At 38.2% G+C, this 14,882-nt stretch overlaps 1 protein-coding gene across 1 annotated transcript in view; it reads left to right on the plus strand.

The window, feature by feature from the left end:
- Positions 1-14,882, plus strand: part of RUFY2 (RUN and FYVE domain containing 2) — a 51,499-nt gene that overhangs the window by 32,913 nt on the left and 3,704 nt on the right. Inside the window, exons 14-16 of the mRNA XM_008062289.2 lie at positions 1,828-1,957; positions 2,438-2,532; positions 12,357-12,405. Of these exons, the coding sequence (XP_008060480.2) occupies positions 1,828-1,957; positions 2,438-2,532; positions 12,357-12,405 (274 nt within the window). The remainder of the gene's footprint in view (positions 1-1,827; positions 1,958-2,437; positions 2,533-12,356; positions 12,406-14,882) is intronic.

Here is a 14,882-nt window from a genome sequence, read left to right on the forward strand (position 1 = left end):
AATTGGAGTGTCCCTCTCTTGCCCAGGCTGGAGTGTAGTGGCATGCTCACGCCACCACAGCGTCGAACTGCTGGGCTCAGACGATCCTTCTGTCTCAGCTTTCCAAGTAGCCGACACTACAGGTGCATGCTACCATGCCCGGCTAATTTTTTAAAAAATTATTTATTGTAGAGATGAGGTCTCGCCAAGTTGCCCAGGCTGTTCTTGAACCCATGGGCTCAGACAATCCCCTCACCTCAGCCTCCCAAAGTGCTGGGATTACAGGCTTGAGCCACTGCGCCCAGCCAGCTTTTTAATATTTATTTGAAGAACTCTTTATTTAGTTTAGTGTGGGTCTTTCACTTTAGTGAAATGTTTTCTAAAATTATTATTTTAAAATTTTATTAAAATTTTATTTTTTATTTAGACATGTAAATTTTTAATGTATATATTTATGTAAATTAAACACAAAATTTTTCCATTGGCTTTTCACTTGTTTTTTTCTTAATCCTGGATAATGAAGCTACTCAACAGGGTACTCTGTACTTTGGTAGCTTCCATGTTTGTAATATGCAATAAGTTCTCCCATAATGTTGTTGGTAGGTTTTTGGAAACTAAGACTTTAAGCAAAACAATGTATAATGATGCATAATGAGACCATAGGCTAATTTATATAAATAAGAACTAAGCTCCTATGGCATATTTCTGGTCATAAAAACAACACTGATTTCTAAATAACAACCAAAACACTTCTAATATTAGATATTGATGGCCATTACTTTGTTAACGTCTGGTCAGGCCCCTTGGCCCTTTGAGCTATGACTGCCATGTTTCCTAGCTTTGGTTCCCTCCCCTACCTTGGGGAGGTGAATTTCTCTCTCTCTCTCACACACATTCACTTTCTAAATAAACTATATTTTCCAATCTAAAAAAAAATTATTTGCCCAGTTATTCCAGTTCAGAGTCATGGCCACCCATGCCAGAGTCTCTCCTGGCTGCTCAGGCATGAGGAGGAAGGCAGCCTGAGCTGAGACACTACTCCATCTCAGGTTCCCTAACACACATACCCAGACTCACACTCACTCAGACTGGGCAATGTGGACATACCAGCTAACCTAATGTGCCCATCTGTGGGATGTGAGGAAACCAGAGCACCTGGGAAAAAACGTATTGATTGATTGATTGATTGATTGATTGGGAGTCTCACTCTGTCGCCCAGGCTAGAGTATAGTGGCACGTTCCTGGGCACCACAGCCTCCTTCCGTCTCAGCCTTCCAAGTAGCTGGAAGTATCAATTATTATAACATTATAGCATAGAAGTATAAATTATTGCAGCCCCACATTCCTTCTCTAATTCTGTTCTCAAGTTGTAACCAATTTTCATAGTATGGTGTGTGTCTTTCCAAGCCATTTTTCTATACTTATACAACATATATATGTATATGTGTATGTATATATTTAAATAAACGATATGTTATTGTTTAGTAAGGATTTGGGGGTTTTTTGGTTGTTTTTTTTGTGACTGGCAAATGAATTGTTACTATGTGACTGAAAAACCCTGTGCTGTTGAACTTGTTTACTAAAAAATATTTATGAAAGAAAATGTCTGCAGAAATGGATTACAGGGACTGGGTGTGGTAGCTCATGCCTGTAATCTCAGCACTTTGGAAGGCTAAGGTGGGAAGATCGCTTGAAGTCGGGGGTTTGACACTAGCCTGGGCAACAGGCTACCAAAAAAAAAAAAAAAAAGCCAAAGTAATCAACCAAAAAGATACTCATATTAAAAAATTCTTACAGTTGTCATGTGAGAAATATTACTGAGTTTCTGTGTATTGTTTGTCATTCAAGGGTACAACTAGAAACTGATCTGAAGATTGAGAAGGAATGGAGGCAGACTTTGCAGGAAGATCTTCAGAAGGAGAAAGATGCCTTATCTCATCTTAGAAACGAGACTCAACAAATCATTAGTCTTAAAAAAGTAAATAGTGGTAAAACTTTGAAAATCATATCTTGGTGAATGTTAACTTACTTTAAAAGATAAATCATGATTTACATTGATACCAAGGAAACAGTCATCTAGTCATCTTAAAAAATACTAGTAAGGGGACCTAGTGCAGTGACTCATGCCTATAGTCCCAGCACTTTGGGAGGCGGTGGTAAGAAGATCTCGTGAGCCCAGCATGTCCAGGCTGTGGTGGCTGTGAGTGTGCCACTGTACTCCAGTCTGGGTGACAGAATGAGATTCTGACTAAAACCCCAAAAAACAAAAAACCAGTCAGACAATTAAGTGAATGGAGACGGAGAATGGTTGATACATAGAGCAGGTAGGAAAGCACTTCGGCAACATAGTTCTGTTCCTTACAAAAAGCTAAAAGATATTTGTTGTTAATGGCATATACACAATGTGGTGTTTCTTGTTTCTTTTAAATTGCATTTTCTGTCTTTTATTGTTCTGAAGGAGTTCCTTAACCTCCAGGATGAAAATCAGCAATTGAAAAAAATATATCATGAACAAGAACAAGCTCTTCAAGAACTCGGCAACAAACTTAGCGAGTAATTTCTCTTTTTTCCTTCAACTAAATAGTCATTGACTTTTATAAAAGGTAAAAGTGTGTCAAACCAAACAGACAGAAAAGTTTAAATATAGGAAAAATATGAGCTGTTAGACAAAACAAAAACATTAAAGATTAAAAAAATAAGGTTAGATTAAAGAGATTTTATTTAAAGTTATGTTCACTTTAGTAGATCTTAGCTCTGAATGATTCCCAGTGGATGAAAGTTAAGACACTTGTTTAATTTCCTCAATATCAGAGAATTCAGAAGTTTATTTAATATATTTTTCTCAGAATAGAAGCTGAATTTTCAGAATATCTGGAGAGTTCTCTTTTACATTGTTTTGAGAAAGAGACAGCATTGTGAGAAGGAGGTGGTTTGTTGCCTCCTGGAGTCAGGGCTTAATGTCATACAATGTGGTCCCATTGCAATAAAATGTCATTGGGATCCTGTAAAGACCAGAAGGAGAAATAGTGTTCTGTCTTTCTTACGTTTGTTTTTATTCCCTGTGGTTTGTGTTTTGGAGTAGCAGCTTCATCTTTGTACCTTGATTGAACTTATTACCAGGTATTTGGAGTAAGCTCAAGAAGGTTTAATTTAGTATTCAGTGTACCACTGCCACATTTTTTAAAATGGTGTCATTTTTTTAAATACAGAAAACTAAAAATGAGAAAGCTATGATGGCCCATAATTCCATCACTTGTGTAAATCTCTTTGTTGTTTTATATGACTAGAAAATTCAAATAGCACAAATAGTGTAAAATAAAAAACAAGTGCCTCCCTTCTCCCAAGTACAGTAAGTCCCCTACATACAAGCTTTCAAGTTGCCAACTTTCAAAAATGCAAACATGCGTTCACATGTCCAGTCATGTACATTAGTTCACATGTCTGACATACATTGTCACGTGCATGCATCCTCTACAAGTGGTTGTGCTTTTGTGTACTTTACCATACTGTATAGAGTACAGTAGTACAGTATCTTTATTTTAAGCCCAGGATGCAAGCATAAAAGCAGCAGTGATATAGCTGGTACAGTACTGTACTGTATAGCCAGCTGTGTTAGTTGTGTACCTAGGCTAACTTTGTTGGACTTAAGAACAAAGTGGACTTAAGAATGTGCTCTTCATTATATTATATATGTGCCCATATATAAAGGACATACTGTATCAATCCTCAAAGTTAACCAGCCTCAGAACAAATCTATATGTAAACATCTTGTTATTTTTTAAGATAGAATTAGTAATATATATGTATATATATATCATTTGAAAAAATATAACTCAGTAAAAACACTAGAATGAAGACTTAATTGCTAAAGGTGAGATTCTACTAAGAGATAATGGCCAGGGTGGGAGGATCACTTAAGCCCAGGAGGTCCAGGCTGCAGTGAGCTATCATTATGCCAGAGACCCCAACTCTCCAAAAAAAAAAAAAGGAAAAAAAGGTAATGAGACCAATTTCCAAGGGCATAAGAAGGAGTAATTTACTAGAACCATGAAAGGAAATACTAACTCTGAAAATGATAACTTTATAACTTTTCAAAGAAAAATTTGCACTGCGGTTCTGATAAGTACGATTTTGATTCTAATCTAACACTTGTTTATTGAGCACCTTGAGGCAGACCCTATGCTAAGTGCTCATTACCTTATTTCCCATTTATTTATTTGTCAGCTACTTATTGAACTTCTACTGTGTGCCATACTCTGTGTGCTGGAGATTCAACAGTGAATAATTCTTGCAATAAACAAAACAAAACAAAAAATAAACCAAAAAATTTTGTATCTTTAAGATCATAAGGTTTAATATTAAAAAGTAATGGACTGGGCCATGCACAGTGGCTTATACCTGTAATCTCAGCACTTTGGGAGGCTGAGGTAGGAGCATTGCTTGAGGCTAAGAGTTTGAGAACTGCGTGGGTGAGAACCTGTCTCTACAAAAAATTTAAAAAATTTAGCCAGGTGTGATGGTGCACACCTATAGTCCCAGATACCTGGGGGGGCTGACGCAGAGGGATAGCTAGAGCACAGGAGTTTGAGGCTGCTGTGAGCCATGATTGAGCCACTTCACCAGCTTGGGCAACAGAGTGAAGCCCTGTCTAAAAAAAACATGTACACAAACAAACCAACAACAACAACAAAAAAAACTAATGGAATAGTAAAACAAGGGAATTGTAATTCTTTTCACCAGCCTCCCACTTAATACTAGAAACTTTGTAGTTGTACTAAAGGCATGATCATTTGAATGTCTAGATGTTTCCTTTAGACTGTTGTTCTTTCCCTTAATCGGTTCATTGTTTCTGAAATTTTAGGAAATTTACTGCTAAAGTTCAGATATATGAAACAATCTATATTGAGTGGTATGGATTAAGGACTTCTCAACAGTTATTTTGACCACTAACTTTTTCTCTTGTATGCTGACCTATCTTCTGTGTAACTCCACTATGTACATGTTCTTCTATGGGTTTTAATTTAAGAATATATGTTAGAGACCGGGCACCGTGGCTCTGTAATCCCAACACTTTGGGAGGATGAGGTAGGAGAATAGCTTGAGCCCAGGAGTTCCAGGACCAGCCTGGCAACATAGTGAGACTTATCTCTACCAAAAATACATAAATTTTGTATGGTAGTATGCACCTGTAGTCCCAGCTACTTTAGAGACTTAGGCAGGAAGATCACCTGAGCCCAGAAGATTGAGGCTGTGGTGAGCTGGGATTGTGCCACTGCACTCCAGCCTAGGTGACCGAGTGAGACCCTATTTCCAAAAAAATAAAAATAAAAAAATAATAATAATATGTGTTAGAGATGTTTCCACATCAGTGCATATAGATATTCCATAGGATAGATGTGCTGTAAATTAAACTTAGTAGTATTCTCTTATAAGTAGTACTGCTGTGAACATCTCTATATGTATATTGATATACACGCTGAGTTTCTCTGAAAAGTAAATTTAGAGGTGAATTGCTGGGCCAAAAAGAAGGTGCTGTAAGATTTGTGATAGTGCCAAATTGCCTTGCCCCTCCAGTCTGACCCTCTCTAGAGTGCCTGTTTTTGCCATTCTGATAGTTAAAGATCTTATTGTGACTTGTATTTCTCTAACTGTGAGCCAACTTGAATATCTATATTTATATGTGCTGTTTTGTATTTGTAACGTATTTTCTGTAAACTGCCTATTCAGATCCTTCACCTTTTTTTTTTTTGGTTGGATTGGTCATGTCTTTATTTTATTTTATTTATCTATTTTTTAGGCACAGGGTCTCACTTGCCCAGGCTGGACTCGAACTCCTGGCCTCAGGCGATCCTACCAACCCAGCCTCCCAAAGTTCGGATTACAGACATATGCCATCACAGCTGGCCAGATCGCGCATCTCTTTCTTACAAGATTTTGCAAGTTTATTGGGCACATCTTTTTTTGCTCAGTTTGTCATTTGTCTTTTTACTTTATTGCCTATATTTTTTCCTTATTAATGTTTGAATTTTTATAATGCAGATTTATCAGAGCTTTCTTTATTGCCTGAGATTATAATCCTTAAAATATAGATAGCATCAGTTTTTGGTCAGGACATAGTCTATCCTTTTCAACTCTAGTTCTTATCAGTAGTAACAAGAATTTAATTAGGGCTGGAATTACAGGCGTGAGCCACTGTGCCCGGCTATTTATTTATTTTTTATTTCTTTGAGTTGGAGTCTCACTCTGTTCCCCAGGTTGGAGTGCAGTGGCATGCTCACAGCCACCACAGCCTTGACCTGCTGGGCTCACCTGGAACTACAGGCACACACCACCACACCTGGCTAATTGTTCTTAATTTATTGTAGAGATGAGGTCTCACCAAATTGCCCAGGCTGGTCTGGAACCCGTGGGCTCAGACAATCCTCTCACCCCAGCCCCCCAAAGTGCTGGGATTATAGGCATGAGCCACTGCACCCAGTCTAGCTGTTATTTTAAATGGGTTAGGAGTGTCATGTGAAACATGAATGTTTTTATTTCAGCCACCTTTTAATTTTGTTAGGAGGAAAAAATAAAGTTTGAGAAAGAGTTATTCTTAAACTTACCATTTGAGCTCTGCATTTTCAAGGTAGTACTAGATTTATTTATGTATTTACTTATTTATTTTTGAGTCAGAGTCTCACTCTGTTGCCCAGGCTGGAGTGCAGTGGCATGCTCACAGCCACTGCAGCCTCGACCTGCTGGGCTCAGGCAAGCCTTCCGCCTCAGCTTTCCGAGTAGCTGGAACTACAAGTGTGCACCACCATGCCTGGCTATAGATTTAAAAATTAGTATTCAATAACACTACTTACGAGGTAAGTACCCCTCTGCCATTTCCTGTGACCTGGGACCAGTTATGTAACCTCTTTCAGCCTATGTTAGAGATGTTTCATGTCAGTGCATGTAGATATTTCATAGGATAGATGGGCTAGTAGTTAAACTCACCAGTCTTTATAAAGAGTTCTACCTGTAATCCGCTCCTTGGGAGGCCAAGGTGAGTGGATTGCCTGAGCCCCCAGGTTCGAGACCCGCCTGGACAACTTGGTGAGGCCTCATCTCTACAATAAATCAAAAAAATTAGCAGCGTGTGGTAGCGCGCGCCTATAGTTCCAGCTACTTGGAAGGCTGAGGCGGAAGGATCGCCGGAGCCCAGCAGGTCGAGGCTGTTGTGGCCGGGAGTGGCCACTGCACTCCAGTCTGGGAGACAGAGTGAGACTCTAACTCAAAAAAATAAAATAAAAATAAAAAATAAGAGTTCTAAAATCTGCAGAGTTCTTTTTCTAATTAACTGAAAGTATGCATGTGAAAGCACCTGCACAGTGCCTTTCCTCATCATAACCAGAGTATCTGTTTCTTAACTGTCCAATGAATGAGTTGGACCTGAAAGTTTCTTTCTAGTCTTTATCATCTGAACCTGCATTTAAATGTAACTGGTTAATTCTAACTAGAAAAATAATTTTAAAAATGAAATGTTTACTCTTATTGGTTTGTTATTGAGGAATTCTTATAGAGAATTTTTGATAAGTTTTTTAAGGTTTTAAACTTGACTGTTCTGAATAAATTATAATTATATAGTAGACTATCTGATTTGAGAGTTAAGAAATGAAAATAAACCTGAAAGGAACTATTTGAAGAAAACATGGAATAGATAAAATATTAGGTTTGAATATTCAAGAGAATCTAGGCTAATTAGTACATCTGTGTATAATGACTGACAGTTAAAATGTGAAGGATAACCAGCCTTTTCCTTATCGTCACTGAGGCTTAAATTCCAGCAAGAATTTTTAGTTTAGAAAAAGAAAAGTTACCAGAACTCTTTCAAATCTGGTATTCTGCACATGCTATCCTTTACATATAAAGAAACTTACAGATTCTTTTTTCCTTAAAAGCAAGGGTTTCTGGCTGGGTGTGGTAGCTTCCACCTGTAGTCCTAGCACTTTGGGAGGCCGAGGCAAGAGGATTTCTTGAGCATAGGAGTTTGAGACCAGCCGGGGAATCATAGTGAGACTTCAACTCTACAAAAAAAGAAAAAAAAATTAGCTGGGTGTGGTGGTGTGTGCCTGTAGTCCCAGCTACTCAGAAGGCTGGGGCAGAAGGATTGCCTGAGCCTAGGAGGTTGAGGCTACGGTGAGCCATGTTCGTGCCACTGCGCTCCAACCTGGGTGACAGAGTCAAACCCTGACTCAAAAAAATTTTTTTCTAATTAACAAAAAGCAAGAGTTTCAGCATTATCCAATGCTTATATAGTTTAAGGATATTTTCCTATGATGTCAGAATAGATTGTTTCATATTGATCATATTCTCATGTTTTATTTTGATCCTTTTCTATGCTGTTTTCATGCCAAGATCAGAATATTTTTACACATTTAAAATGCATGTTCCAAAATAAAAGCTAACTAAAACAAATAATATGGTAAGCATTATTAAAACAAATATTGGTTAATAATATGAAATAAAATAATAAAACAAAAATAAATATTGGTAAATAATATTAAAACAATTAATATGTTTCTTCCCTATCTAGTACAAGGAGAAGATGCTCTTATTGTACATTATGTACATTATTTTTAGGATAATCTTGTATATTATTTTCAGGATACTTTGGCAATATATATCATAGAATGGCCATCTTGAGTCTTTTTTTTTTTTTTTTTGAGTCCAAGTCTCACTCTATCGCCCAGGCTGGAGTGCAGTGACATGCTCACAGCCACTGCAGCCTCGACCTGCTGGGCTCAGGTGATCCTTCCACCTCAGCCTTCCAAGTAGCTGGGACTACAGGTATGCACCACTACACCTGGCTAATTTTTTGATTTATTGCAGAGATGAGGTCTCGCCAAGTTGCCCAGGCTGTTCTCAAACCCGTGGGCTCAGGCAATCCGCTCACCTTGGCCTCCCAACGTGCTGGGATTATAGGCGTGAGCCACTGTGCCCGGTCAGCACTAGTAAGTTTTCATAAAGTATTTTCTGTAGTGAATGACATTGTCACTTTCATTCCATATTCAGTTTTTCTGTACAGCTCAGTTAAGCCATAATTGTTAGGCCATTATCCCCACCAGGATCAGTCTTCTTGAGGTACATTTTATAGATGTGAATTTAGTCCAAAAATTGATTATTCTGTCAATATTTTTATAATGTGTATTTTACATTGATTATTTCCACCCTAAGAATCAATATGTAGGCTGGGCATGGTGGCTCAAGCCTATAATCCCAGGACTTTGGGAGACCCAGGTGAGAGGATTGCTTGAGACCGGGGGTTCGTGACCAGCCTGGACAACTTGGTGAGACCTTGTCTCTACAATATATCAAAAAATAGCCTGGCGTGGTAGCATGCGCCTCTACTCTAGTTCCATCTACTTGGAAGGTGGCTATGAGCGTGCCACTGCACTCCAGCCTGGGCAACAGAGACCCTGACTCAAAAAAAAGAAAAGGTAAAAAGAATCGATATAAAAGACTGGCACCTTTTTTTTTGAGTCAGGATCTCACTCTGTCACAGTGGTGGGGCTCACCTGCAACCTTGACCCCCCAGGGTTTAGGTGTTCCTTCCACCTCAGCCTCATGAGTAGCTGGAGCTACAGGCATGCACCACCATGCCTGGCTGATTTTTTTTATTTTTTAATTTTTTGGGGTAGAGATGAAGTCTCACTATGTTGCCCAGGCTGAAAGACTGGCACTTTTTGGCAGGCAAACCAGGTTGCTAATGTTCTATATTAAAAACTTAGTATTTGATATACCTTTTGATCCAATAATTACATTTATAAGAAAAATAATACTGATATTATAGTCATCCCAATTTTAACAACTTTTGTGGTGAAAAATTGGAAACAACTTGAAAGTTCAACAGTAGATAATAATTATACAAACTATTTTATCTTGTTCATGGTATATATCAAGTAACCATTTAATATCATGATATGGCAGATAGTAACAAGTTAGTAGCTGTAAGCTGTTCAGATATGCTGTTAAATGAAAAGAGCCAGTGAATAAAACTCATGCTGTTTGTATTTGTAATTTATTTTCTGTAAACTGCCTGTTCATTTCCTTCATACTTTTTGGTAAATAATGATTCCTTTTAAAATACACATGCGCACTCATATGTAGAGAAGATTATATGTAGTGGATTACTAATAATTAAATATTACTTTTCATAACCTGCATTTTCATTAACAAACATTTTTCTCTTTTTTTTTTTAGTTGAGGTCTCACTCTGTCATCCAGCAATGGCACCATCATGGCTCACTACAGCCTTGAACTCTGGGATCATGTGATCCTCCCACCTCACCCTTCTGAGTAGCTGGCACTATAGGCACATACCACCACACTTGGCTAATTTTTTAATACTTTGTAGAGATAAGGTCTCACTCTATTGCCCAGGATGGCCTCAAACTCCTGAGCTCAAGATCTTCTCACCTCAAATTCCCAAAGTGCTGGGATTGTAGATGTGAGCCACTGCACCCAGCTAACATATGTATTTTCTTTTTTCATTTTGTTTTATTTATTATATTTTATTTTAAATATGTGGGGTACAACTCAGGGTTAGGTATGCAGATGTTCATTATGCAGGTACCCTTGTTGATGAGGTATGACCCAGCTAACATGTGTATTTTCTTTATTTTATTTTTTCATTTTGTTTATTTTATTTTATTTTAAAGATGTGGGGTACAACTCAGGGTTAGGTATGCATATGTTCATTATGCAGGTGCCCTTGTTGATGAGGTGTGATCCTTCCTACCCTGGCAGTTTTCCTCAACTGCCAATCCCACCCCCCTCCTCCCTGGCAGTTTTCCACTACTGCCAATCCCTTTCTTATAGTATTATGATAATTGTTCAAGGTCCGCTTATGAGTGAGAACATATGATACTCTGTTCTTTGTTTCTGTGATAGATCACTGAGTATGATAGACTCTAAATCCATCCAAGTTGCTGCGAAATCCATATGTTGTCCTTCTTTAGTGACTGCGTAATATTCCATTGTGTATATGTACCACGTTTTTTTATCCAGTCCACCTTCAGTGGGCGGCTTGGTTGGTTCCATGTTTTTGCTATTGTGAATAGAGCTGCAACAAACATGTGTGTGCAGTTACCTTTTTTGTAGAATGATTTCAGTTCCTCTGGGTATATTCCCTATAGGGGAATTTCTGGGTCATAGGGATGGTCAATTTCTAGTTCTTTTTTTTTTTTTTTTGAGTTGGAGTCTTACTCTGTCACCCAGACTGGAGTGCAGTGGCATGCTCTCGGCCACCACAGCCTCGACCTGCTGGACTCTGGCAATCCTTCCGCCTCAGCCTTCCAAGTAGCCAATTTCTAGTTCTTTCAGAAATTACCACACTGTCTTCCAAAGAGGTTGCACTAGTTTGCATTCCCACCAGCAGTGCAGAAGCGTATTGTATTTTCAAGTGGTGGAAAAACATCATAACTATGTTGTCTGCAGTATTTTCTTCCTCAGCACTGACTTTTGTACCTGCTAGAGAAATAGTATGGGCTGGGCATCATGGTTCACACTTGTAATTCTAGCACTTTGGGAGGCCAAAGCAGGAGGATCCTTTGAGGCGAAGAGTTCAAACCAGCCTGTACAACACAGTGAGACCCTATCTCTCTCAAAAAACATGAGCATACACAAAAGATCAAAAAAAAAAAAACTAAAAGAAAATAGTGTGCTTGATGGTTAACATGTAGGCTTTGGGGTCATAGACCAAGGTTCAAATCCTGGCTTCCCCAGTTAGCATCTCTGTGGCCTGTTACAAGTGCCTAAACTTCAGCATCTTTAAAATAGGCTTTTATGAAGATTAAATGAGATTATGTATGCAAAGTATAGAGTGTGTCTAGCACACAGTAAACCTACAGTGAATGATAGCTATTAATACTGTCATGATCATGTGAAAATGCCAACACTTCTTTCCTTTAAAAAGCAAGTTTTATTATTTTTTTATTTTTTATTTTTTATTTTTTTTGTGTTGGAGTCTCACTCTGTCGTCCAGACTGGAGTGCAGTGGCCGCTCCTGGCTACCGCAGCCTCGACCTGCTGGGCTCCTGCGATCCTTCCACCTCAGCCTTCGAGTAGCCAGAATTACAGGCATGCGCTACCACTTCCGGCTGATTTTTTGATTTATTGTTGAGATGAGGTCTCGCCAAGTTGCCCAGGCAAGTTTTAAATTTAAAAAACAGATTTTTGCTTTAAGACACTTAGAAAATATAGGGAAATATTAAATATTCCACTAGCCAGAGAAAATCGTTTAAGGTCATATACTATATGAAGTTTTTATCCTATGAAAAACCAGTACCTAATGAATTATTCTATATTTAAATATGTATACTGACCTTTGGACCTATTTGTAATCTTTTTAGGTCAAAACTTAAAATAGAAGATATAAAAGAAGCCAACAAAGCATTGCAGGTGAGTAGAAAGTGTTCCTCAAATAAGAAGATATAGATATATGTGAACGTCTCTAACAGAAGGTAAAGCCCAGTGTAAATCTAAGGTATCATTAATGAATCCTAGGATGTACAGAGGCAGCAGCACTGAATAGGGAGCTTAGCTGATGGTGGTTCAGCTCTTCCCTGTCCCCTTAGAGTTACATTATTAATCTTCCTGTTGGAAGCTGACCCTATAAATAATTTTGTATACTTCCCTTTGAAGGCTGGCATGATAGAGTGAAATTGCCTCTGAACTTGAGACTCCTTCAGTCTTACGCCTGTGTGTTACCTGATTATTAGTTTGTTACTCTCAGGAGGTCACATATCCTTGAGTCTCATTTTCCTCTTCTGAAATTGAGCTTATGATTCTACATAGGGTTGCTTTGAATATTGGATAGGTTAATTGTTGTGAAAGTGGTTAGTGCAGTTTATCTGTACGATTGTGAATGTGTCTGAGTCTCTTTACAACATAGGAGAAAAGACAGTATCTGTGTGATCACTTCAGTGACAGGCGACGTCCTACCCCCAAATCATTCATTTTTTAAATCAAATGTATATGAAAAGTTTGTTAAAAGAGAAAACAAACAAATAAATAAATAGTTGCTAACAAGATTTAACAACAAGAAGAAAAAAATACCAGCAGCAGTCTCTTGCTCATGTCTAATTTCCTTGTCTGCCCCAGCTCCTGCCATCCGAAGGGAGCTCTTTAAATTCTTTTAGCTGTTTCTTCTGGCATTTGTCTCTGGATTTCTAAATAATATGCAGTGTGTACTACTTGTTCCTGAGTCACCAGTTTTAGAACTGTCTATTGATTTCTTAACATGGTGGATGACGAGTTTTGTTCACTCTCACCCTGCTCTTTCTGTTCTTTTTTTTTTGTGTGACATTCATTTGCTGTATATTCTTTATTATGATCATCTACATATTGTTCCTTGCTGAGCTAGGTATTTTGATGATATTTTCTTACTTGGATTAATTTTATTTCCTCTAGAGTTAATAACTGCCCCCTCCTTTAAAACAAAAACACAAACACCTTAACTCAGGTGTATTTTAACTTCTGAGTTTTCTCATATCTTCAAAAACCTCTATAAAAATCCTTCTTGAGCCGGATTCGGTGGCTCAGGCTGTAATCCCGCGCCTTGGGAGGCTGAGGTGAGTGGATTGCCTGAATCCGCGGGTTTGAGACCTGCCTGGGCAACTTGGCGAGACCTCATCTCTACAATAAATCGAAAAATTAGCAGGGTGTGGTAGCGCGCTCCTGTAGTTCCAGCTACTTGGAAGGCTGAGGTGGAAGGATCTCTGGAGCCCAGCAGGTCGAGGCTGCGGTGGCCGGGAGCGGCCACTGCACTCCACTCTGGGCGACAGAGTAAGATTCCAACTCAAAAAAAAAAAAAAAATCCTTCTTGATGAAGTTTTCCACATGGTGAAATGTATCAGGTAATTTGTTCCTTGGTTTTCTTGGAATCATTCCTCCGAATTCTAGAGTCCTCTGCTCTCCTGCAGTGTCTGGCCTGATCCCTTTGGTTCTGATGTTTTCCTTTGCTGCTACTCTTACAATTCCCTTTATGCTTCTCCTATGTTGGAGCTCCTCTTGTCTGAACCCCCTTCTCTTTTGGCTTACTCCCTTGTTTTGGGTGTCACAAAATAATTTGCACCTTTATTCTGTTCTCACACTTTTTTAGGAGATGGTTAGATACATGAATATTTGCCCAAACCATCATTATTTAAACTCTAAATATATTTTTTAAAATCTCCATTGTGATAGTAATCAACTCTAAATTTTTTTCCATTATTAAATCTATCACATATACAAGAGTGCACATACATTTCATCTTAAAAACACTTCTATACCCTCTGCTTAGCTACAATAATAGAACACGCTCAGTACCTTAGAAGCCCCCATGTGCACTTCCTGACTGCAGTCTCCTTATGGCATCTGTCCTCTATTTTGTGTAACTCATTATTTGCTTTTCTTTATGGTTTTATCACTCATGTCTGTCTTTGACAAGATACTATCTAGTTTTCCCAGTTTTTATATGTGGTAAATGGATTTATATGCAACTTTTTTTTTTTCCTTTCCCCATGCTGTTGACCAGTTGAGGGTGTGGGACAGTGGTCCTAAGCTGTTTTTCATATTCTGGATTTTATCTGAATGCTTGTTTGTAATGTGCTTTAACTTGTTCCTCTTTCTCATTGCCTGTGAATTGGAAGTCAAATCTAAAGTCTTTGTTAGATTCAGATGCAACCTTCCTTGGGATTTATGTCTGTAACCATATTTTTATCATTCAGTAGGCTAGTATTTTCTCATTTTTCCTTTTAAAGATGGCATCTTGTTATATTTTGTCTTTGATTTATCATTTCTTTACATTTTCCTTTTGCTGCAGCCATTCTGTTTCTTTTGAATTCTTCTTGAATTTATTTTTTTGGCTGAAGTACTTCATGTCCAGTCATTCCTCA

The sequence above is a fragment of the Carlito syrichta genome, unplaced genomic scaffold (assembly GCF_000164805.1).
Source record: "Carlito syrichta isolate Samal-C Ts95f unplaced genomic scaffold, Tarsius_syrichta-2.0.1 Scaffold305686, whole genome shotgun sequence".
In the NCBI taxonomy this organism is placed as follows: domain Eukaryota; kingdom Metazoa; phylum Chordata; class Mammalia; order Primates; family Tarsiidae; genus Carlito; species Carlito syrichta.